Raw genomic sequence first — 23,309 nt, forward strand, 5'->3', positions numbered from 1 at the left:
ACAGCATCTAGTAAGCCTGCACATACACTATTTAAAGCCTGTAAAAGGTAAAGGTAAAGGGACCCCTGACCATTAGGTCCAGTCGTGACTGACTCTGGGGTTGTGGCGCTCATCTTGCTTTATTGGCCGAGGGAGTACAGCTTCTGGGTCATGTGGCCAGCATGGCTAAGCTGCTTCTGGCGAACCAGAGCAGCACACGGAAATGCCGTTTACCTTCCCACTGGAGTGGTACCTATTTATCTACTTGCACTTTGGACGTGCTTTCGAACTGCTAGGTTGGCAGGAGCAGGGACTGAGCAATGGGAGCTCACCCCATCGTGGGTATTCGAACCGCCGACCTTCTGATCGGCAAGTCCTAGGCTCTGTGGTTTAACCCACAGCACCACCCGTGTCCCCATAAAAGCCTGTAACTTCCTCCCAAAGAAACTTGGGAACTGTTTGTTAAGGGTACTGGAAAATGTAAGGCGTAAACTACCATTTCCATGATTCTTTATTTGGGGGGGAGGGTGCTTTTCCAGTCTATAAATGACAATAATTCGACCATGGACAAATATTCAAGTGGACTTTTTTTTGAGAACAGAGGCAAGAGTGGAAGCTTCTCAGAGTCCTCCCCTCAGCTCTGCAGGAGTCAATACCTACACATTTCATTTCGAAGCAGGCACCCCTGACCTGCTTTGTAACCATTATCATATCTTTAAATGACTTTTGTCTTTTATCCTTGCTGAACACAATCCAGTACATGAATAGTTGCAGTTAACCTTATTGATTTAAATGGGCTTGAACTTAAGTACCTCTGTTCTGATTCCAAAATGCATATTGGGGCCACATCTTTATAAGACCAACTAAAATGTCACAAAATAGTATGCAAGCTTTAGAGTTCTCCAGAATGCTTCATCAGGTTAAATGGTAAACAAAGCAAGAATATGGATTTTGGAATTTTTCTTATGGGCCAACAAAGCTACCTGTATTTTTTTTTTTATTCTGATTGTGGACACTACACATATTTATTTGCTTATATGCACAGTTTTAAAAAATAATACATGTTATTTGACGGCATCTTTTTTATATAAAAAATGCTCAAATGCTTTTAGATGCTATTAATTGTTTTTAATGATTTTGGATACTTTTACTTTTAAAAAAATGTTTAAAATTAGCTTTTAAATAGTATTGTTTTATCACAAATGTATTTGCCACCAGGGACCTCTTTAGGAGGAAGGGTGTGAGCTAAATGTACAGTAATAAACCATCCATCCATCCAACTGTTTGGTCTATCCCTGGTATCACGACATAAATACTGTATCAAGAAATACCGCCATCATTTCCTTTCATTGTTACAGCTTTAAATACTTGTTTAAATTTGTTTCATTGGCTTTAAACACCTGAAACAAATTTATTCTGACCCAACTCTAGATCTCAAAGGCCTATTTAAGGATGACTACAACAAATACTAGTCAAACAAAGATTATCTCAGTATTAAATAACAGCACTGGAGTGCGTCTTTACATGGCTTGATTTTACCACATTCATTTGCCCAAGTCCCGCCAGGACAATCTGTATGTTAAAACAGGTTTGTGGATCCCCGGCCAGATCAAGCTTTGAAGAACCAAATGGAAGCTCCATGCTACATGAAGAAAGGCCCATGCAACAGATGAAAAGGTAGTCCGCTCTAGCAGAAAGGATCATGTACTGGGGTGAATTGTTTCCAGCTTCTGGTAAACAGAAATTAAGCCATGTGAACCCTAGTCAAAACTAACTTCTCTTTGGATTTGTGCATTGTGCATAGAAGACCTCTGCTTTAGCACAAGGTTCTGAAGTACACCTGGAGTTGGCAAAGCACTGTAGGTATCTACTAACCTTTCCCTCTCCTCCAAAGGTTTTTCCTCTCCCGGGCCCCTTACCACCTTAATCTCCAGAGCACAGAAAGTAAACCGAATGCAGCAAATCTGCAGCATATCCTCACCACCCAGAGTCAAATCACAACTCTTGCCCTTGCATCTTTATGCATCTGTACAGTGGTTGGCAGAAATAACTGCAGTACTACAGAAGGGAAATTGCAGCATCTCCAATAATTTACACACCCTAGAGCCAGACTTTCTGCATCACCTTAGCAGATGATGAGACACACCACGTGGGAAAACCTTATGTTACACAACACAACCCTGTGTGTATTCACTTGGAAGGATCTTGTTCAACATTGCTTACTCCCTACTAATTATGGTTAGGACTGCAGCCCAAACCTTTCTAGTCCTTTTCAGATGAGATGCAGTTCTATGCATCCACAGTGGCCAAAGTTTCTAGGTATCACAGTATTCACACACTCCAAATGATCCAGCCAGGGGATGCCTGCTCCTTTCATTCCTTCTTCAAGTGCCACTGCCTCTTTCTGGGTTTCAGAATCCCTCTATGGCTGGGAGAGGAAGGAGGGGACGCCTCTGCTGCATGCTTTAAGTTTCTTTTAAAGTCTGCACCAGTGTTCAAATGATGGGAGAAGAGATAAGCCCTCTCCTTTATGACATCTGTGAGTCCCAGCCTCTTGTCTCCCTCCAATTTTAGCAAAGGGGATCAGCAGAAAAGGTAAAGCCACCCCCTTGTAATTCAAATCCTGAATTATGTATGACTTGAGATTGCTTATCCCTTAAATACATGCTAATCATGCTTTGATAATCACAAACTTGGGAAAGAAAAGTAGAATCTATTTCATGCCACTCTTGCAATACATACTTCTCAGAAGAGTCTAATTTATATGACCGTGCAATCCTATACATGAGTTCAAAAGGGCTTTCTTCCAGGTAAGTGATAGGACCCTGAATCCAGAGATTCAAATGTACCTGGGAGTAAGGCCCCATGAACTCAGTGGGGCTTACTACTGAATAAATATGTAAAAGTCTGTGTGTGTTCTAACTATTCAGTTTTTCATTGCTCTTTTCTTGAGCCAGGCTCCTGCTTGCTCTCTTCTACAGTATTATAGAGTTATAGAAATAGCAGGAAATCAAATTAACATTTATCTGCATTTTCTACTTTTGTTTATTTTGCATTATTTGCATTCATTATCAGTTGCTTTGTGACAATTATCATAATCAACAACAATAACATTAATTTTCATCATGATCATCCTCTTGTGGTTTGTTTGTTTGTTTGTTTAATCCTTCTTGAAAAGACTTTGATCAATTTAATATTAGGAAATGACAGAAAATCATGAACACAAGTGTCCAAACAGTTTATAACTGGCTCAATGTAATTTACAAGTAAAATATTTAACCAAACTCTGCTCCCTGCACAAGCCTCCATTCATTCAACTGGAGAAACACTGGTTGTAATGGGGGCAGGCAGAGAACCCTTGTTCAATGAGATAAGGTACATTTACAGTGCCATGCTATGCATCTTTGCTTAGATTGAAGGTCATTCCACCAAGTTCAACAGGACTTACTCCTAGATATGTATAGGATTGCATCTTAGCCAATCAAGTTACTCTGTGGGGAATTCTTCAGAACTCTGCAAACTTATTTTACCTATAGACTTCTGTACAGTGTGCTTAAAATAGCCAACTGTTTCTACATACCACCCACCTATCAAGCCCAAATGTATTATTTCTTATTCTTTTCATTCTTCCATGACTTCCAGCAGCTTGTTTTCTGGAAAGCCTGTTATTTATCTTTACTTACTGAAACAGAAGTCCTAACTTGAAGCATAATACGTTACTACTAGTAGTAATAATAATAGTTGTTTTGATCTTTAGATATTAATTGTGAACGGGGCAGCTTCTCTCTCACAAAATAGCCTCGTTAGATCTGCAAATTAAACCCAGTCAAGTTTTGACAGGACAATCCATCATGCCGTTCATCCAGTAGCCGGACTCCCAACACCTTCTCCCATAGCCAAGTGTCCCAAGCCCTTCTGCCAACGACATGGGGCCACCAGCCCGACCCAAGCGAGGAGCAGAGCAGCTTGCAAGTGGCGCTTAAGAAACCTTTCTCTTCGCGCCCCACTTGAACATTCCCCAAAGCCGGATCCCTACAAAGTCCTAAGAGTGGGAGGTTGAGGGGGGTGGGGAGAGAAGAGATGGCGAATAACAGAAGTTCTTTTTATTGTTATTGTTTCAAAAACAATAACAACAACTCGGTGCTGTCCTACAGAAGTGGCTTTCCTTTGACGCGCAACCCCTGCTGGGACATGGGTGGGAATGATCACCGGACTAGAGCTCCTTTTTTTGCTAAAGGGAAAACTGGTGGTGGCGATGCTGAGGGGGTGGCAGAGGCGCAGAAATCGGCGGGCTGGCATGTTCCTTCTAATCCGTCTGCAGGAATCCTCCCCGCACCACCACCCCCGTCCAAGGCGGGATGAAATGTGCCGGATGAAGCTAAGCCCCCCCGGAGCAGCTGCTGCTGTGGCGGTGGGCGGGCGGGCGGGCGGACACACACACACATCCCCCCCCCCGAGCTTCCCTCTCTCCGCTTCTCGCTCTCTTACTCACCCAGGTCTCCAGCGCCGACAGATGCCACGGAAGGCTCCGGGCTCTCCTTCGCCCTGGGAAGCAGCAAGGAAGCCGCCGAGAAAGAGGAGTCCTCCTGGGGAGGGGTAGATCCCCGCGGCCCCGTCGTGGCGAAACGGGAGCGATCGGTGGTGGAGGAAGAGGAGGAGGAAGGAGAGGAGGAGGAGGACGGGGAGGCGAGGGGGAAAGATCCCACAAAGAGATGCAGCCCCACGAGCAGGAGGAGGCAGAATTGATGGATCAGAAAAGTGCACGTTGCTGGCATGATGCTCGGGGCTTCACATGCCCGGTGGTGAATAAAAATAATAATAATTAATAATAATAATAATAATTGCTGTAAGCACCATGCTCAGTGGGCGGGGAGGGAAAGGGAGCCCGAGCAAAGGAAAGGAGCCGCCTCTACTCTCGGAGTTCCCCGGGTCCGTGGCGAAACCGTTGGATCAAGGGATTTCATCGTGGAGGCACAGCTGATTTGGGAGGGAGAAGAGAGCAGCCCCAGCCGAGTGGCTCACAGCCGCATGCGAACTGCACGAAGCCTGAAAGTAAAAGCACACAAGGGCAAGGCTCCTCCTAGAAGCTGACATCACCGGGCGATGCTGCTCCCCTCCCTCCCTCCGTCCTCCGCCCCCAGCGCGCCGCCCGCCTTCATCTCCCCCACCCTTGCAGGCGGCTCGGGTGGTTCTCTCCGCAGCCATGGTCCTAGCCGGAGATTCAAAAGAACAGAGGGCATCCGTAGACCAAACTTTTTTTCGGGGGGGGGGCGGCTGGGTTTCCGGATTATCAAAATCATTAGGGAACTTCCACATCACCTAGAAAGCTGGTGTGGAGGAGACAACAGGCCCAAGACCCTGGATATCTCCCCCCCCCCCAAGCAAAAGCCTGAAAACAGGAAATTTTAACTTAGGACAGGAAGTTTCCTGCTGAACAGAAGCCCCATCACAGAATCTGCCCAGGCAATCAGTGGGGTGTAATGCTGACCCGGGGAATTTCCCCTGACCCTTCACACACACAAGTCTTGCATGGAGAGGGGTTTCCAGTAGCAGTCAGGAAAGCTGTTTGTTGTGTGTGTGGGGGGGTGCTGGGTGTTCCTTAGTTCATGCAAGACGCAGGGATTGACCAATTTGTGGCATCTAGGCAATGTGGATTGCAAAGGGCAGGGTCTGGGCAGGTAAGGACCCTGATATGTGGAAAGAGGACCTGTCAGAAGTTCACATGGTGATAAGCATTTTCAGGTGCTCTCCAGCATGGCAATGAAGCTGTTTTTGTCACTGTCGAATGTAAAACCTGCATTCGATTTATTTTTATAAATCAACCATAAATGCAAGACACATGCGTAAAGACACAGACGGCACAATTCTAGATAGCCATGGAAAAGCATTTTGTCAGCTCCTTCAGCCAAGTGACTGGCTGCAGTAAAAAAAAACTTCCCCAAGCAGTTCTGGCTGAGTAAGTACATCCCTGCCCCAGACAGGTGCTGTAGCTGTCTAGGATTCCATCCAAAATCTTTATAAGCTAAAAACACATTGCATTACAAATTATGGCACTACATAAATGATTAAAGTGACCTTACAACATGTGTATATATTTTTTTTAAAAAAACTTCAAACTATTGATCTGCTTTTCATCAAATTTATACTCCTCATTCATTCCAGCAATAAATAAAACTTACTTCTGCTGGTAATTATTTATTGCCTGTCTTCTTTTATCCCAGACTTTTATTTCACAATTGTTCCATTCTGTTTTCTATCTCACATTTACAACATTGAGGGGAGGGGAGAGAGAGCAGGCCTCTTGCCAGCTTGGGAGGAGAAAGAGTGGTGGAGGTTACATTAGGGGAAGTCCTTATAGTTTAGTGGTAGAGTATCTGCTTTGCATGCAGGAGGGTCGCAGGTTCAATCCCTGCTATCTCCAGGTAGACAATCCTCATGAGCCAATGGACTGACTCTCCATGGCATTCTACTATCCTGCCCAATGCAGCGAGATTCCATTGCGAAGACACCATTACTATCATCCTCCATACCCAAGCTAAGAGATTTAGCTTGCTTATGTTTCTTTGTAGTAGTTGGTCATGCTACTAAGCAAGATGCATGGCAAAAACACAAAGTCGCTTGAAAAAAGCTTTAGGTGTTGCATCTAACTTTACAGTATTGTATTGGAAACCAATACAGGGTAAGCTGTGATATCTTTATAGCACTACTACTGTTGCTCCAGAATTACTTTACCTTATAGAGCTCACAGCAATAAAATAATTCTTGGCACTTGTATAGTGCTTGGAGAGCTTCACAGCCGTTATCTCAGTGATCCTTACATCAACTTACGATGGCTTGGCATTGAAATCCTTTCATTGCGAATGGAAACATGAGGCTGAGACAACACCCAGCTGCCTATGGACCCCTAATTTATGGATTGGCAAATCCAGTTTCCCACATTTCCACATCAGTTTAGATTTATTTTTATAAAAGTTCTCATGAAGAATTATCAGTAGTTTAGGAGATATTTCTCCTAATACGATATACACACATTTTTATATGTGGTTTTGCCCAATATTGCATTTTTGTATGTTGTGCACACTTTCCCCTAGTATATGTATTTATGTACAGTGGTACCTCGGGTTAAGTACTTAATTCATTCTGGAGGTCTGTTCTTAACCTGAAACTGTTCTTAACCTGAAGCACCACTTTAGCTAATGGGGCCTCCTGCTGCCGCCGGAGCACGATTTCTGTTCTCATCCTGAAGCAAAGTTCTTAACCTGAAGCACTATTTTTGGGTTAGCAAAGTGTGTAACCTGAAGTGTATGTATCCTGAGGTACCACTGTACACATTATTTGTGGTTGGAGGATTTTAAAACAAAATTTTGGAGGATAGGTATGTTTCAGTTTGCATATTGTTTTGGGAATGAGATAGGTTCCCCATTCATGAGAATTAAATCTATTTTCTCCCTCATCTTTACTCTAAATAATTCATTGCCAAGGTGGAACTGAAACAGGCTCATATTATTAACATCTGTGCTGCCCTAGATGCATGAATAATACTACAATCACTAGAAAACAATTCTAGTTTATTCCCATCTTTTATTTTGCATGGTCATCACTGCCAGGCATCGTAGCACCACAAAGTTTCTTTTATTTAAGGTTAGCAGCCTACTTTAATACATGGCTTCTCAAAATTGGAATCATTTTCCAAGACTCGCCCCTAACCTTTTTACATTCTGCCTGCCATGTTGTCATTTTACCCTTGCAACCTGGATTACCATCTGAAATCACCCACCTGCAACAAGAACTTGAACTCTTTCCAAGAGGACAAACCAGATAATGATTCAAAGGAAGAAACTGCATGGATGAATTGGCATACAATCAATCAATTGAACTGCATGTAGAGTTTTCAGGAGATAAGTAAATAGGTATTTTTGAGGTTATTGGCACAGGAGCATATAAGACTTCAATGTGCCAAACACACAGCCAATGAAAGCAATAATTTCAGAGAAATATGTATGTATATCCTTGAAGGGAAACGAACAAGAGAGAAGAATGAAGCAGATTTAAAGAGCAGGAATTCAAATAGCTTTTTATCATTGTAACTTCTTAAACATTTGTCATGCTATACCACTGTAGTATTCATTACTGAAAATAGCCAAGGAACTCCAAGTTTATCCTCTCAACAACTTTGTGAGGTAGGTTAGTTTGAGAAAGAGTGGCCAATGCAAGATCACCCAGCCTTCCTTTCTGAGCAGAGATTTGAATCCAGATTTCCCAGGTCCTAATTCAAAACCTTAACCACTGGCTCCACCACAGTGGTTTGGGCATTATGAAAGGCATATCACTATCTTGGGAAAGACCTTAGCTTTGGGACCAATGTAATCTGCTCTTGAATTTATGCTTACATCCCAAACACAGAGCATCACTAGAAGGAAGTGATGTCACCTGTAGCACAAATGTGCTTTGAATGGTCCACATGATTAAGAAAACAACAACACTGCTCTATATTTGATGCAATCATTTCTTGCAAGCAGGATAACACAAATATCTTAAGCACAAAATTCTGCAACGTACCATTCATCTCAGCTGAATAACTGTAGCATGAAATATGGTAGCAAAATCACCATTCCTCCCTTCTGCCATCAACATTTTGCTTCTGCATAGAACACATTCTGAAAAAGAAACAATGAACTGCCCTAAGATCTAAGGGAGGGGAAGTATATATTTCATTCATACATGTCACTTATTTGTTCTTTGCAATTTGTGGAAGATTAAGTTTAAATCAAAACACACCACTCACACACATTTGCAGTTGACAAGCATCAAACAAGTTTAATAGTTCTCCAGTGAAGACTCCAAATATGGAATAATGATAAAATTGGCAACTGAATTAATTAGACACAGTATCTTATTATCTTGCATGTGAGAGCGATTATTTAAGCAAGTGAAAAGTAAAAAGCAAGTAAAAGCAGAAGCTGAATTATTGGGCGGGGGTGGAATTACAGAAGTTTGTGTAGAATATTTTTGAATCAGCTGGCAAGACTGGCTTTTATTCCATTAGAAGCAAAGTGGGAATGCAAATAAAGTGAGCTAATAAAATGAGGTGCTATTGCTGAGTTGTAGTGTGGGGGTGGGGCGGAAGCATAGCAAACGCTTCCAAGTTCAATCCCTGGAATATGCAAGTAGCGCTCTGAAAAGCTCCATCCCAAAATCCCATGGAGCAGCTGCCAGTCACTACAGACAATATCGTGCAAGAATTACTCAATAGTGAGATGTGGTATAAGGCAAATTCCTGTGTTTTTTCTCTATTCATTTTATTTAACATAATTTATATACCGTTTGATTGTAAACAAACCAACAAACCACCCTCCAGGTGGTTTACAACAATATAAAACTAAACATTAAAAATTGTTGCTAAAAACAGGTATTATAAATATTCATAAGATTAAAATCAACAGCAGCTAAAAAGGTTAAAACATGTGATCATCTTTGTGTCTTGATAGGCTTGCTTAAACAAAAAATGTTTTTAGAAGTACAGTGGTACCTCAGGTTAAGTACTTAATTCGTTCTGGACGCCCATTCTTAACCTGAAACTGTTCTTAACCTGAAGCACCACTTTAGCTAATGGGGCCTCCTGCTACCACGCCTCCGGAGCACGATTTCTGTTCTCATCCTGAAGCAAAGTTCTTAACCCGAGGTACTATTTCTGGGTTAGCAGAGTCTGTAACCTGAAGCATATGTAACCTGAGGTACCACTGTATTACGTGGCAGCTGCCAACAATGCCAGTTCTACAGATCAAAGTGGTCAAATAGGCGTATACTGTGTGAGGCAACCCAACTAGTGGTCATATGTTTATATACTAACACCTAGACGGTAGGTAGTCACAGTAGCTGGGGGTGGGGTAGAGACTTAAGGGTCAGAAGCACTCAGCCACGTTAAAAAAAAATTGTCAAGAGGGTTTCTAAGTCAGCCTTGTAAATGTGCATACAAAAGTACAACAACAATGTTCTAGTAGCTGGCAGAAATGGAGCTCCATCCCTCCTCTAACATCCCACTGCACTTCTATGCAGAATGTGGAGATGGGGGGCTTCCTTCCTCAGGCGGGCTGCTTGATCCAGAGAGAGGTTAGAGAGCACTCCTGCCAGCCTGCTCACTTGTCTGCATGCAGCTTATTGTTAATTCTGCGTTAATTTCTGTGCCCGATCACAACATGCAATCCTCATTTTAAGCTTTGATGGTTTACATTTTTTAAAAAAATTCTCAGTTGCTGCATGAAACGTGTCTGATATGGGGCTGTCTGTTTCACACTACATGGATAAGGGGCACTACATATAGATTTAGCATTGGTTCTTTCTGGGCAGCTAAAGTTTGACAAAACTGTGTGTCCAAAGCTCAGTTGTCTAGCAACTCACCTGCTGAGTCTACCTATACCGAAGACTACTGTTGCTTCCCTTTTTCATTCTTCTGGTATCCTGTACCTATGGTTTTCTGAATTACATGCTAAGATATGGACATATTAGAATTAAGCGTGTCATATAAACAATCTTCAAAAAAAACCCAGAGAACTTTATAAAACTGTATTTTTTAAAGAAAAATCATGAACTGTGGAGTTATCGCACACTAACACCCCCAATGTTCTGGAAAAGCTGCAAAACTCTTTTTTGGGGGGGGGGAATAGAAGAGAACAGAACAGAGTTTGGAAGCCAAGGCTTTAAAACTCCCCCCCCCGACTCCCTCCTTAAATTGGAAGTTTCAGTATTCATTAAAATCGGTTCTAAAAGGGAAAGCCTTTTAATCAAGTGGTGTGTCTGTGGCCAGTGTTTTTAATTGGCTGGCAGACTGAATGGGCATGTTGCTTTCTCATTGGAACCGATTAACAAACTCTTCTCTGGTGATAAGAGAGGAATGGTGGTAGCGGTCCCGGGAGGCAAAATCTGTATTCTCTTCTGTGAGCTGAGTGGTCTCCATGCCAACTGTTGCAAGGGACGGTGTCACAACAAATCGCTCCTCCGGGGATGGCTTTCCCCTGAAAAACAAAAGGAACGCAGAACCTTCAGATGCCCCATTGTTTCCCAATACATCTGCAGCTGCACTCTTGAACTGTGTAAACAAAAATAGAAAAAAAGAGAAAGAGAAAAGGAATCCACTCTGCTATGCACAAAGACACGGCACTTGAAGAAAGAATGCAAACTTTTCCTTATGACTTGAGGGTTTGGCCAAAATTCATCATAGACTCTTTCCTTATGTAAGTTTTATTTTTAAATGGTCAGTGAAGGTTTTCCCCCTTAATACATACATTTGCGTCTCTTCGGTTATGGTATTTCCCAGTTGCTTCAAATGCTCCAGGCATATAAAACTGCACTAATGTTTGGTCCAATTAAATCTATACCTTATGGCTGAAGACCAGTTCATGTAAAATAATGCCTGCTCGTTTCCTTTTAGTGCTTTCCAGTTAGGATGCAACAATTCAAAGAATGGAAAGGCCCAGAAAATTCATCCTGCACTTCTGTTGTTTTTCAGTAAAATCGTAAAAGACTACTAAACACTTATTCAATGCCTTTTAAAATTATACTTTTATATTCTGAATGTGAATTTAAATGTACTAAAAACCAATCTCAACTGCATTCACATATAATTTGCAGAAGCATCCTTCTTAAACTGTTGTAGGAAGTGCAGTAGCATTTAAACCCTTAATGTCATTAGGGCCTTTTGAATTACTGAAATGTGTAAAAATGCTTCCAACTAGGGCAGTTTTGCCATATAGAGGGAATGAGTAAATACAGCCCCTAAAAATACTTGTAACATGTTCTTACTGCAAGAGGCACACATTATGGGAGTTTCCATGCCACCAGTTGTGGCCACAGAGTGATTACACCTTGAACTCACAAAAATGCTAGCAATTTTCTCAAAGTGAAAACTAGCTGCTAAGAGACTAACATTGACAAGGGTCAGGTGCACACTTTGCTTTGAGTCTAATTAACATCTAATCCCATGAAAGACATCTCTTTGCAAGTGGTAAAGAATATGGTAAAGGCATGTTGTGGGGAGGGGAGTTAAGTTATTCATCCTCAATGAAATTCTGGACCACATCCGATGGTACTCTTGCTACCACTTTCCAGACAGCACTTCAAATTGCTATATTCTTCTAACTGCATAAGAACTGCATTTTCCTAACAGCACGTTGCAATTTGAATGCTTAGTCCCCAAACAGAAGCACTTCCTTAAGAGAAGATATCAAGATGCTTATCAACAAATGAGAAACTTTATATTTGTTGCATTATAAATTGATCATCTGGGGGGGAAACACTCTACAAAGGAAGGTTGTTCCAGATGTACAGCACAGAGCAGCATGGGATATAGGAAAGGGGCTCCTGTAACAACTGTAGAGATGTGGGAGTTGGCAGGTTCAGATATTTAGGAAGGGTGCCTAATGTTGCACCTTCTGAAATGCCCTCTTCTACAAAATTACTAAAAGTTATTAAGATTGCTGTCCTCCTTTGTATCTAGTAGAAGTACCTGCTGACAGATGAACTTATGCAAAGTAGTGAAAATGAAAAGATAAACAAGGACTCCTATAGGAAGAAATATAAGGGATGTGGAAAATGACAAGCAAAGAAAGGTAAGATATGTGTTAATCATCTATGATGCTCTTCTGTATTTCAAGAGACATGGTTTCTGATGGATGGCAATTTCACGTTATGTTGTGGATATGGAGCAACTGCAATAATTATTTGACAAAAACTGAAGGAAGCTGAAACTGAGTTTTTCAGGGTTAGAGAATGTAAGAACATATTTCTAGCATCCTAAACTTGTGTTCATTTGTTTTTTTAAACCCTAATTGAAGGTTTCCCTCAGTTAGTTTGATTCTTACTATTTCATTGGTTTGTAAATTTATTTAAAATTAATATTGTATTTACCAGGACAGGTGGCAATAGGTAAGAGACTTTGCTTCTTTGCTCTGTATGTCATCTGGTAAGTACACAACTAGTGTTTACAACATGTGAAGCAGCAATAGCAAATACAACAAAAGAAGAAACACTTGGAGAGTCTGGGAAAGCGTAAAGCAGCAAATGACCATAGAGAAGGACCTATAGAGAAGAGTAGCCAATATGGTACCCACATCCCCAGATGTTCTTTAACTATAGTTTCCATCATCCATGACCATTGACCATGCTATCTGGTTGGGAGTCATTCGGTACCCCTGCCAGAGAAGCTAACTCAAAACAGCCAGGGAAGTTCAGAATTCTGTAAATGAGTGGTTTGGTCAGGGTGATTTCTGGCAAGAGAATGACTTGGAGGGAAAGGGTTAAAAAGTTCCCCACCCACAAAAAAACCCCACTATAGCCTCAGTGGCTGCATTTTGTAGAAAAAAAGTTATGTACAATGATCACAGAATGATGCTGTGTGTGATATGTAATTCTACTCTTAATATGGCAAAGTTAATGGTAGTGCAAGTACTTATAAAACTAATATTATAGCTATTCACACACACATATCCATAAAAGAGTGCATACAGCTCTAAATCCAACAAAGTGTAGCTGTTGATGACTATTATTATTATTATTATTATTATTATTATTATTATTATTATTATATTTCTATACCACCCTTCATCCAAAGATCACAGGATAATTGACAATACAAAAAACACAAAAATACATCCCATAATAACAATCATAATATATAATCCATAATATAATATGGATTATTGTGGAGACCTCGATGACCAACCAGAATATTCTCCCATATTTTGCTACTAATTTTAAGGTCTTCCTCCTTCCCCCTCATTGGTTCCTTGTGGACACAATGGAGTTGCTCTTCATTCAACCAGAGAATCAGAATCAATAAAGTAATTGTACTACCTGCTGATGCATTTCAAGAATGCACCGTACAGTGCACTTAAGTGCACTTCAAGTTTGTTAATGTTTCAGTGGCTCTGGGGGATGTAACTGGACATTTTGAAAAATAAGAGGGGGTATAAGTTGTTACGTTATGCATCTCTGCAATGTAAAAGATAAAATGGAGGTGGTGCAGTTAACCCTACCTTAGGAAGTGTAGCAAAATTCTTGCTCCCTCAGAATCTACTAAAAGTGAGATTATAGTTGGTATGGTTCCATTTAGATTTAGCAGGTGGGTTGCAGGAGAGCCAAGATTCATTATAAGCAGGGCAGAAAGAAATGACTTGGCCTCTACTTAATTAGCTATGCTGAATGGCTTATGAGAAATATGTCTTGTGGTATTTGTAATATATCTGAGATCTAAATAACTTAGGTTGCAATCCTATACCTAGGATTAAGTGTCACCGAACTCGATGGGACTTAATTTTTACTCATGGATAGGACTGCACTGTTAATCTCAAATTAATTAAGGACATGAAACGTCTCTTTTCCTAGTTAACACCAACCTGCAGGCATTAAGTAAAAGTTGTTTTATCCATTGGAAAAAGCTGAAGTTGGCTGCTACACCTGTAGAAAAAAAGGACAAAATAAGTTGCACTACTGATAAACTGCTCTTAATAACTTGACACATAATTTAAAACTCTGCACTGATCCTTACTAATCCAAGCTGGCCCAAAGTTTAAAGGTTTAATAATGGTGAGAATGTGTTTTTCGTATTTCTCCTCAAATTGAGGCTTTGCGATAGTCACTGAATCAGTGACTGCAGGCTGTAAATAACACCTGAGGGCAAGACAGTTTGAGTATGCTGTAGATGCCATTTAGTTTCCAGGACAATTCAAAGTGCTGGTTTCGACCTATAAAGCCTTAAATGCCTCAGGACTGCAATACCTCAAGGACTGCCTCTCCCCATATGAATTGACATGGAGCCTTCAATCTTTATCTGAGGTCCTCCTTCATGTGGCTCCACCATGCGAGGTCTGAAGGGTGGCAACCCGAGAATGGGCCTTTTCTGCAGTGGCTCCCTGCTTGTGGAATATTCTCCCCAGGGAGTCTCACCTGGCACCTTTGTTACCTATCTTTAGCCATCAGGCAAAAACATTCCTCTTTCACCCTGCCTTCGGCTAATTAAACAAACTATGGCCGTTTAAATTGTGGGAAGGGGTATTGCTTTCGTTCCTTACTATATTATGTATTTTTGCGCTTTTATATTGTAAACTGCCCTGTAATCCTCAGGTGAAGGACTGTCATACATACGGTACATGCATAAAGCATGCTTGTGCCAAAAGGTCAGGCCTGGAAAGTGATGGCATGTGTCTTTGGACGCAGAGTCAGGATCTTATGAATAAGGAATCCCTGAACGATGAGATCTAGGGGGGCAGAGTATATAAGGTCTCCCTCTTGAGCCTTCAAGTTGCTGGCCCCTTGTTCACAAACCTAGCTAGACTTTGTCCAGACTCCCTGTAGTATTGACCCTGGACTGTAGCCTAACTCTGGACCACATTTTTGGCCTGAAGTGATTCCCTGTGCTTGACCCAGGTTTGTTTAGATGGCACTACATCCTCAACCTTGCTCTCCTTGGTGTTTTGGTAAGAGGTTTATATCTCCTATGGTTGAGGGCACCCACCCAGCAGGACTCTCCTTATGTTCCGACATGCAGCTCTGTGGTTCTTTTTTTTGGGGGGGGGGGGGATTTGCTTTTTACAAAATGGAGTCATTGAGACTACAATTTGAAAGAGGGAGGGGGCTGTTGTGGAGGGAAGAAGGTGATCTTGAACCCTTTTCTACCAAAAAAACTCCCACAAGCTGCATTTTACCCATCAAGAAAACATGCAGGCAACCATGCAGGTAAAATTTGCACAGTGTGGGCAATATTGGGTGGTGCCATTTGTTTATTTATTTAATAAAATTTATGTACTGCTTTATTGTAAAACAAACAAACAAACAAACAACCCTCAAACTGGTTTACAAAAAGAATTTATCAATGAAATTAAAAAGGCAGTTAAAACAGCAATTTTAAACATTCAAAAATAATTAATCAACCATAAGTTTAAAAAACCAGAGTAAAACACATGTCAACGTTCTACAACGTTTGAGTAGGCCATCCCCGCAGTGACTTGAGGTGAAAAGATAAGAACTGACCATGCAGTTCACCTCAAATTGCTTCCTCTCAAATTGCTTCCCCTGTGGCTGTATTTTGTAAGAACAAAACTATCCCTAAAAAGAATCAGGGAGCTACATCTTAAGACATAGTCAGTGAAATTGAATTAAAGCCTGGGAACCACTACGATAGACTATGGTACTTGCTATTTTAGTGCCATCGAGTACTACATTCTAAATCAGACACACACAAAACCCCTGAACACCTGACATGCACAGACTTTTTTAATACTCTTTTAGTTTAAAGAGTATTTCCTCAGATTACATTTCTTGAATATTTAACATGTTTTACTTCATAAATCAAAGGGGCTTCCGCTTTGTAGTCAGAAATTCTGGTATTTAATGAGATTCTTATTGAGATTCCAATCTTCGAAGCATTTTTCTCAGGAGGATTTATCTAGATGGGTGGATGGGAAGTTATGAATGGATATGACCCACTTATATTTTCATCTTAAAAACAACATTCCTGTAAGGCAATAACTCCACCTAATTTATTCCACGAAGGTGCAACAGAATAAATTAAAATATTTTGCAAAAGGTATTAACTAGTCAAGCCTGATCATTCTAAATGCAGCCAAGCTATTTAAATGGGCAGCCTGTGGGGCTCCCTAGATGTTGCTGCACCCAGTCTCTCGTCAGACCAAGCTTAGTGTCAGGAATGACAGAAGCTTGTAGTCAACATCTGGAGATTCACAGGTTCCTCATCCCAGATTCAAAGAGTCTTATTTTATGACTTGCAACAAAACCATACATGTAATCCGCAGTTAAGCTCAGGGCCTCCGTGTCAGACAGACACTGCCAGGTTCAGAGAGGAAGAGAGCAATGGAGAAACGTTCTCAGTGACACCTCCTCTCCTCCCATCATTACGAAATTCATCTCCACTGAGACCTCCCAATGTTCAAGTCTCAGGGTCTTTCAGAAGTAGTGCAAGAGAATGGGTTGCATTGGAAGATTAGGGTTACATCAATAAGGGGATGGAAAGTGTAACTGCATTTTTATCTGCCTAACATTTCTTCTGCTACAATTGGATTATGCTCTTATCATCCTCATCCTCCTCATCCTCCACCCCAACAACTTTTGATAGTCTAAGCTACAAAAATAAGCAAGTAAATAAAAAAGTGTTAACATCAATGAGAAGATGGGACATTTTCATGCAACTAAAACATAATGAAAACTGAGACCGATCTAAGTGAAAACACTTACCAGGTGGTAGCCCTGGACTCACTTGGCCAATGTAGAAATATAGAATAATTGCTAATCCCAAATTAACAAGAGCGTAGATCCACTGAATAACAAACATAATTGCAAGTGATCCTATTGCCTGTTGGAAAATGGAAAATGTAGGATTACTCTGGGGTACAGTAACTAGCGCTGCCATTTCCCCCCAGAATGTTTACTTTATTTTAAAATCAAACATAGCTAGGCAATCTGAAGGAGAGCAAATTGCTTAGAATAATTATTCCAAGTCTCACCCTACTTTTTACAACTTTTCAGGAACTGCCACAAAACCCATTCTGGTACTTAGCAGAGGTGGGGGATAACCTCTCATTTAATGAGTAAGTCTTCAGTGGCATGGGAAACAAGATGCATTTTGAGAATGAAGCAAATTACATGACCCACATTCTCCAAATGCCAGACTGAGCATGTGATTAGTCTAAATTAGAATTTTCAAAAAACACATGGTGATCCAAATGGGAAAAGCAGCTGAAAATTTAGCTCCATTTAGTTTGAGTGACAGGCAGGAGAACACAAGAGTTCTACTAAATCAGACCAAGCGTCCATGTAGCCCAGCATCGTGTTTCCAATCATGTGATCCGCCAGATGCTTCTGGAAAGCCAAGAAGTAGGGCATCTCATATGCATACTGCTTCTGAATCTGGTAATTCCATGTAACCATCAAGGCTAATAGTTGCTGATACACCACATCTGTATACTCACCTTTTAAAGTCCCCTAAATCACTGTTCACAAGGTAGGTTTTATCCATACTGAAAAACAACAACTTTGAAATCTTAACTCCATTGGGTTCCATCTTACCCAATTGTGGACAGGTTCCTGGTGATGCTATACTCTAATTGGCTGCTTCATTTTGTAGTTCCCTGATTTGAAGCATCTCATAGTGTCCTGGCATCTCACTCCAGATTGCATTACCTTTTTTGCTACTTCTTGTTTCCTAGGTTTCTAACTCAACACTTATACTGATTAAAACTTTGTATTCAAACATACTCTCTTGCATCATATATATATGTAGCCTGTTCTGTGAAGCCTGAAGCATCCCTATGGATCTGTAAGTAATGTTAGTTGCCACTTGCTTATTATCCTAAAGAAAGGTTTGAAATATTATAGAGTAACTCACACCAACAAGGGAAACCCAACGGTCACAGAGTCTGGAGTAGAAGGACGCTGGCATTTCCTGAATTTCTAATTCTTGGCTTTGTTGTTTTACATTTAAATCTACAGGAGAGAGAGACAGTAGAACAATGGATAGATTCTGAAGGATCAGGCCTAGGCACTCAAGTGCCCTTGCCAGGGATCACATAGTTCACTATGCCTGAACAAAACTTATTCCTTCTTCTGTCAGAAGTTCAAATCCAGCTGCAGTGTCTTCTCCCTCCCACCCCCCAAAAACCTATTGCTTTCAGAGGATACAATTCAAGTATCTGGTACTGTGTTGTTCTGAAGTTTTCTAGAAACAGCAAGCTAACTTTTCTCCTTCTCTGATGTGAAAGTCCCAAGAAAGCCCTAGTCTGCTTCAAGAGCCAAAATCTCTGCAAGGAGAGCCTACTGAAGATGGTTAGTTAAGAAAGGGGCTAAAATTAAAGGATTCTTCAATGGCAGCTCCTCTGGAGGAGGGGTTTGGAGAGGCTCAGGTAACAATTTCCCCACTACTAAGCAGATGTTTTTGTTCCTGTCTACAGTCCAGCCTTTGTTGGCCAATCAAGACAACAAGGGGGCTACTCACATAGATGCTGAGGGAGTGGCCTTCTTGGCATGAGGCTTCCCTGACAAGCTCCAAGGTTTCAGAGGAACATAAATATATCACTATACGTGCAGAACATAAAGCTGGCCAGTACTCCAGCTCTTCTCCTTTCTCCATCCCTTTCCTATTACTGTATTCCTTATGAAAATGAAAATCCCAATTATTTGGAAACACGGTTTGTGCCAATCGCAATATATTATGCTACAACTAGTTCTGCTCACAGAATTTAGAATTTATTCACATTCAGATAACACAGCAGTCCAACTTATGAGATCTTCCAATAAGATTGTTTAGGTAAGGAGAGCTTTTGCTGAGCTTAGCTACTGAACGCTGCATGCCTCAGGTCCTTTTCACACTACAATTATGCAGAAGGCAACATTTTGGAAAGGGAAAAATATACGGGCATGAAACCGAACAATTTCAGTTTCTAGACCACAATCAGAATTATCTGATGAAGACCACCACAATCATTTCTGCTTGTAAAGAATGGAGAGTTGATGTTTAGGATGTTAACTTTTGGAAGCAATTACCTCCCATGTCAAGGTAAAAATAAATGTTGCGATACATCTCACAGTGAAAGGATTCATATGTAGACTACTGGCGCAGTACACTGTAAATAGTAAATCTTCCTGCACTGAATTAAATCTGGGCAACATTTCCACAGGCAAATTAGAGGAGAATCTCTTGTGAATCATTAAAACTGACTCTACAGTTATGAAAAAAAGGATAAATTGTTGCCAGGTTTGACAGACTGACCCTGTAAAACCAATTTCCATCCTTGCCTATGGAGGAGTACCAGCAATATTCTTCATTTTAAAAGGTAAGTTTAATTGTGTTTCTTGTTACCTTCCACTTGGTGACTGGCAGTTTTGTGCCTCTCTTCAAAATGCTGGCCTCTGTCTTGGTCTTGCTTCCGCTTGGGTCCTACAGCAGCAGAACTCTCTTCATCCTGGTGATTCAGCTCTGAAAAGCTCTGCATACTTTTGTCACTGGATTCCAGGTCACCACTGCAAAGATCCTGGGTAGAGGCAATGTTATTGCCAAGATCCAAGAGGAAGCTGTCTTGTAACGTTTGTTTGACTGCCTTCTTCTGCTTCCTGGGCTTGGCCATTTGGCTAACACCCATGTCCTTTTCTTTTCCCTCAAGATTGGCCCCTGGGTCTTGGCCGGGAGGCCTAAAAATATGATCCATGTCTTTTGTGAATTCTAGCAAGGTGCCATCGGATCGGCCTTGCATTATTCCATCTGATCCATAACAGGATGGCTTGTCCAGTATTAAAGGCCGAGAACAGCTGAGCACGACCTTGGAATCCTCTCTCAGTATCTTTTTGGAGCTCTGCTGAAGTCTGTAGCTCATGGAGACAGAGAAATAGGAGTAATCCACGACAATATAGGTAAGCATGAAGTTTATGGTGACAATTGGAGCGAGAACATTCACTTGGCCAATGAAAACGAAGGCCATGGTGATAAGGCTTGTTAAGCAGATTGCAGCCACTGGGGTTTTGTTTGGTCCTTTCTATAGTTAGAACAGAAAGAATATGAATATTGTTATGTATGGGTAATAATCTGATTAGAATCTTTGCAGATAGAATTCATAGAATTGTAGAGTTGGAAGGGACCCCAAGGGTCATCTAGTCCAGTGTTTCCCAACCTTGTGCCTCAAGCTGTTTTTGAACTACAATTCCCATCATCCCTGACTAGCAAGACCAGTGGCAAGGGATGATGGGAATTGTAGTCCAAAAACAGCTGGAGGCACAAGGTTGGGAAACACTGATCTAGTCCAATCCCCTGCAATGCAGGAATCTCAAGTATGTCATACATGACAGATGGCCATCCAACCTCTGCTTAAAAAGCTCTGAGGAAAGAGAGTCCACCACCTCCCAAGGGAGTCCGTTCCACTGTCAAACAGCTCTGTCAGAAAGTCCTTCTTGATGTTTAGTCAGAATCTCCTTTCTCGTAGCCACACTAGGGGAGGAATGAGTTAGCTCACTCCCCACACTTTCATTACAAATCCCTTCCCTGCCCCTGCTCAGCAGCTATTAATTGTAAACAACAACAAAAAGTACACAAACAGAGGCAGCAAGTGTGTCTGTCAGATCAAAGAGAAACACTGCGATGCATTAGCTTTAGAAGTTAAATGCGGACCCTCACATTAAACAGTGCCTGTGTTCTAGAGTGTTTCTGAATTCCAGCTTGGAGAGAAAAGGTTCACCACAGGCCTTCCCTCTTAAAACAAACAACAAAAGAGCTTGAGAATCATTTGGCAAAGAAAGATGCAAGAATATGTTGAGAGGTAGCAGATGAGGTACGAACAATGTGGAATGAGGGTCCATTCCAAATAAAGTTCATGGTTTAGAAGCTAGTTTGGGTTTTCTCTTACACAAAGTTTGGAAGATTACAGTGCTTCCTGCTCAGACTGAATGGAGATCTAAATATCCCTCTGCTTCTGGAAACTTAATTAGCAGCTAGCTACTACTCTGGTGAGATAAACCAAAGGTATGCTTGTCTGAACTTTTGTGTACTGTAAAGAAAAGGCGGATTAGTCTATGTTCCATGTTTACATACCCCCCGTCCAAGAAATGCAAGTATCGGTATCACATTTTCTTGGGCAATGCACTGAAGGATTCGAGGTGCTCCATACAGACCTCCCATGCAGGATGCTAAAGATGAAATGTACAAACCAAGTAAGAATAAGAAGCCCACCAAGGACACCTAAAATAAAAGAAACAAAGCAAAAATTGGCATGTTTCTTGACTAATGCTGCATACATTACAGGGCTGGCTCTACCATTAGGTTGAGTGGTGTGGCTGCCTCAAGCAGCTGTTTGAGCTGAACAGATGTTACACCTTCAAAGCACATTTGAAGCGCATTCTTTCCTGCAAATAATTCTGGCCACTGTAGTTTAGCCCTCACAGTTACCATTCCCAGCAACTCTTAACAAACTACAGTGCTAAGAATGTGCTTTAAAGGTATTGTGTGCACAGTCTTAGTTGTCGTGAAAGGACACAATGTGTTATGTATTTCATTTGTTTTATTGTACTTCTGCTCCTAGGAAGACATGCTTCTGGGATTTTTTTGTGCACCTCAATTGGGGGTGTCATTTGCCGTTCCACATCAGACAGCAAAATGCCCTGGGCCAGTTCTGAACATCTGTGGGGTTACACAAGGGAGCTGGTATAGTATGGTGATGAGTTGGTAAATCTGGAGTCCAAATCTCATCTCAGCCATGAATTCACCAAGTCTACTCACACTCTCTTGTAGCCATTGCAGACTGGCACTCCCCAGCATGCCAGGATCTGATGTGGGAGGTCCCTAGGACTATTTCCTGGGCAGCAAAGCAAGCCTCTGAGCCGAGATTTCTGCCTGGGTAACTGGCCCCACCTGCTCGCCTAATCAGCAATTTGCAAGTAGGCATGGGCCACCAGGCTTAGCCAGCCCCTTGGAGTCCCTCCCAATTCTACAACTCTATGATTCTATTGGGGAGGGCCAAAGAATAGTGGGAGTGCCTTGCATGCAAGTGGTCTAGCATGCGCTTCTGTTTTCTCTGCCTCAGCTGCTGTTGTTAATTTATAGGTAACAGGATTGTTTTACAAGGCTGGTGTAGGGATGATAGAGACAATATACGTGCAGAGCTTTGAACAGTTAAAACATAGTATGCTAGGAATAATTACTTCTAAGTGAATATAATTATGATCAGGTTGAAATCTAAACTCTAAAGAACATGGCAAAAAGGCGGGTGCGGGGAGGATGGCTCCCAATCCATTGGGAAGCTCTCCTAAAATGAAATGATTGAAATGAATGGCAGCTGTTTAAGTACAATTTAAAATGTAGGATTTCAGTGCAGCTTGCCCAGGAAAACATCCTGGTGGATATTTCATCTCTAATTAACATGAAAGAACACACTTTAATTTGCCCTGCATAGCTAGCAAGTATGAGCTATGAACAGAGTGAAGCAATCCCATAGAAAAAGCTCCACTTAGCAGCAGCAAGAAACCTGCACAGCTTACAGGAAATGCAGCAGATTCTCAGTTCCATTTACATACTGGAAGGAAGCCTGGAGAGAGTTTTATTTCAGGGGAGTGCACTTCTGTAGACAGATAATCAAACCGGAAAAGACGCAGAAAGCTAAAAGCCTCCCGATAGCCGGAAAACAATCCCATCTATCTGCCTAATGAAGAAAATCAATGTTATAGATGTTTATTTTTTACATAGAATATAACCAGATCAGATATTTCATATATATCAAAGTGTTCTTCTGAAACACGTTCTAAATGATTTAGTGCAGAGTGATTGATCTTGGATGTATGCTTCA

The 23,309-nt window shown here is 41.4% G+C and overlaps 2 protein-coding genes across 9 annotated transcripts in view; both read right to left on the minus strand.

The window, feature by feature from the left end:
- Positions 1-5,098, minus strand: part of HEG1 (heart development protein with EGF like domains 1) — a 65,436-nt gene extending 60,338 nt beyond the window's left edge. For all 3 annotated transcript variants that reach the window (XM_081870471.1, XM_081870470.1, XM_081870469.1), the window contains exon 1: positions 4,472-5,098. In XM_081870471.1, coding sequence (XP_081726597.1) covers positions 4,472-4,754 — 283 coding nt within the window. In that variant the 5' untranslated portion in view covers positions 4,755-5,098. The remainder of the gene's footprint in view (positions 1-4,471) is intronic.
- Positions 5,099-10,527: 5,429 nt separating this feature from the next.
- The window catches only part of SLC12A8 (solute carrier family 12 member 8), a 71,607-nt gene continuing 58,825 nt past the window's right edge, over positions 10,528-23,309 (minus strand). For 5 of the 6 annotated variants that reach the window (XM_081871712.1, XM_081871711.1, XM_081871715.1 and 2 more), the window contains 6 exons: positions 21,563-21,709; positions 19,844-20,513; positions 18,374-18,471; positions 17,224-17,341; positions 14,370-14,430; positions 10,528-10,991 (listed from right to left, as the gene is read on the minus strand). In XM_081871712.1, coding sequence (XP_081727838.1) covers positions 10,826-10,991; positions 14,370-14,430; positions 17,224-17,341; positions 18,374-18,471; positions 19,844-20,513; positions 21,563-21,709 — 1,260 coding nt within the window. In that variant the 3' untranslated portion in view covers positions 10,528-10,825. The remainder of the gene's footprint in view (positions 10,992-14,369; positions 14,431-17,223; positions 17,342-18,373; positions 18,472-19,843; positions 20,514-21,562; positions 21,710-23,309) is intronic. The other variant, XR_014158891.1, reaches the window with a different exon arrangement.

This window comes from Podarcis erhardii (genome assembly GCF_964252035.2).
Source record: "Podarcis erhardii genome assembly, chromosome: 1".
Taxonomy (NCBI): Eukaryota; Metazoa; Chordata; class Lepidosauria; order Squamata; family Lacertidae; genus Podarcis; species Podarcis erhardii.